The sequence below is a fragment of the Rosa chinensis genome, chromosome 1, assembly GCF_002994745.2.
Source record: "Rosa chinensis cultivar Old Blush chromosome 1, RchiOBHm-V2, whole genome shotgun sequence".
NCBI classification, from domain to species: domain Eukaryota; kingdom Viridiplantae; phylum Streptophyta; class Magnoliopsida; order Rosales; family Rosaceae; genus Rosa; species Rosa chinensis.
In genome coordinates this window covers 30,916,339-30,918,189 of record NC_037088.1, presented here as the reverse complement: position 1 = coordinate 30,918,189, position 1,851 = coordinate 30,916,339, and the positions used below count along the sequence as shown (strand labels likewise).

The 1,851-nt window shown below is 35.0% G+C and overlaps 1 protein-coding gene across 1 annotated transcript; it reads right to left on the bottom strand.

Moving 5' to 3' along the window:
• Window positions 1-576: 576 nt before the first annotated feature.
• LOC112164955 (probable inactive dual specificity protein phosphatase-like At4g18593) lies at window positions 577-1,619 on the bottom strand. Its single transcript, XM_024301325.2, has 2 exons — window positions 1,305-1,619; window positions 577-986 (listed from the first exon to the last, which is right to left on the bottom strand). The coding sequence occupies exons 1-2, from the start codon at window positions 1,531-1,533 to the stop codon at window positions 883-885; spliced, it is 333 nt and encodes a 110-aa protein (XP_024157093.1). The 5' UTR covers window positions 1,534-1,619; the 3' UTR covers window positions 577-882.
• Window positions 1,620-1,851: the final 232 nt, after the last annotated feature.

Below are 1,851 nucleotides of genomic sequence, written 5' to 3'. Positions count from 1 at the left end.
TAGCGAGCGGCTTTTCAACCGCCTAGAGTCTCTTTTTGGATGTAGATGAAGTTTGCATTCATATGTATTTGTATGTAGTTCTAAATTTCTAATAAATTGACTTTTTTCAAAAACGATATTTTCGTACACTGTATCTCCGATATATCCCCGATATATCCGATATCTCCCTTTTTTCAAAGTACCGATAGATATGAAAATACCGATATTTAAAACCTTTGTCATAACAGTTTGAACTTTGAACAAAATAAAGAGAATAGCTGTCATTTAATGGCCAAAGCTTTTTTTTTTTTTTATCTTTTTCCCTCTTGAACAAGAGAAAACTTTCATTTATAGAAGAGGAAGTACAACAGATGCCCAGAAATGAGCAACTAAGATCATAACAGATGCCAAGAACTGGGCAACAGACAACAACATAGGAAATATGTAAATAGTTAGCACAAGAAGAAGAGCAATTATAACATCGATCCTCTCCAAGAACGAACCAATTCAGATAGCAACCAAACCAAATAATGACAATAGGAAGAGAAAAAAAATCACGCCAAATATATAACTACATGACAGCGCAATCAACACAATATTGAATCAGTCATGTAATTAAACCAGTTTCTGTTGCAATGATAACTCAAATTTCATGAAACACAAATCGGGGAAAAGCGCAGCATTTTCTTGAGCTGCAGCTACTCAAATTTGGTCTTGTGGTTACAAACAGTGCCAAAAACACCATAAAACCTCCTGTTCTTCTATGCTTGCTGTTATCTTGAAAACTATATATCTTGTTAAATAGTAACTGACACTTAAACTACCATTTGGAGGTATTTGAACTAATCTTTTGAAGTGGGCTCAACTCCCAAAGGCTTTATCTTCACAGATATTATACGCTGCTCATGTCCACTCGGCTTCTATGGAGCTGGAAGGCAGGGGTGATCCAGCTCCCGCAACTGCATTGGATGCGCAGGACAACTTGCCCTCCATTGCACCTTCTTCCACTGGGTGATAGAGAACGACCACAGATTACAACAGATTACATTAATCACAAAGAACAGAAACTCAAAAAAAAAAAAAAAAGTTCTGCTTTATTAAGTTTCAAAATAGAGAGAAAAAAGATGAACAAGAAGAGCCGTTAAATTTGTCAACAACAATTGACAATTTGGCTGCAACTAAATAGATTAATCTCAAGCGACAAAAGAACTGAGGAATCGCTTTTCAAGAGGCTAGGTAGTTCAGTTAAAACATAAGAAAACAGTACTCGTCAAAATAATAGACCAGCAAAAAGTCTAGAAATAAGGATTGATAGACCTAATTACCTGCTGTCATCCATTTTAAAGGCTCAACAAATATGGATGAACATTCAAAATCCTCAAAGTTGTTATAGTTGCTACCTTTCCGCTTGCGCCATTCAAAAGATGTCTCACCCTGACCTGGAATGTGGTCCACAACATTATCCTGTACTGCAACAAGTCTACGACATTTTTTGCAGCGAAATGCAGATGTCCCAGTTTTTCCTCCAAAACCGCACATACAATATGTAATCATTTGTTTAACTCAAAGGAGAGAAAAAACAAAAATTACTTTTACATTATTGCATACCAAATGCTAGTATTTTGGTTGATATGTACGACATACATAATTACCAAATGCTATATGAAAGTCTGTTATCAGGCACTATTAGATGTCTACACAGAAATTGAAGAAAAGCTTGCAAGCGAGGGAAACTTGTATGGCATTCACCATGCAAGAGAATCTGTAAGCCCTCATATTCAAAATTACACTTACATATGCATATAAATTAATAATCAAAACAATTCATCTTTTTATTTTTTATTTTTTGATAATTAATGGTGCAAAATTTCA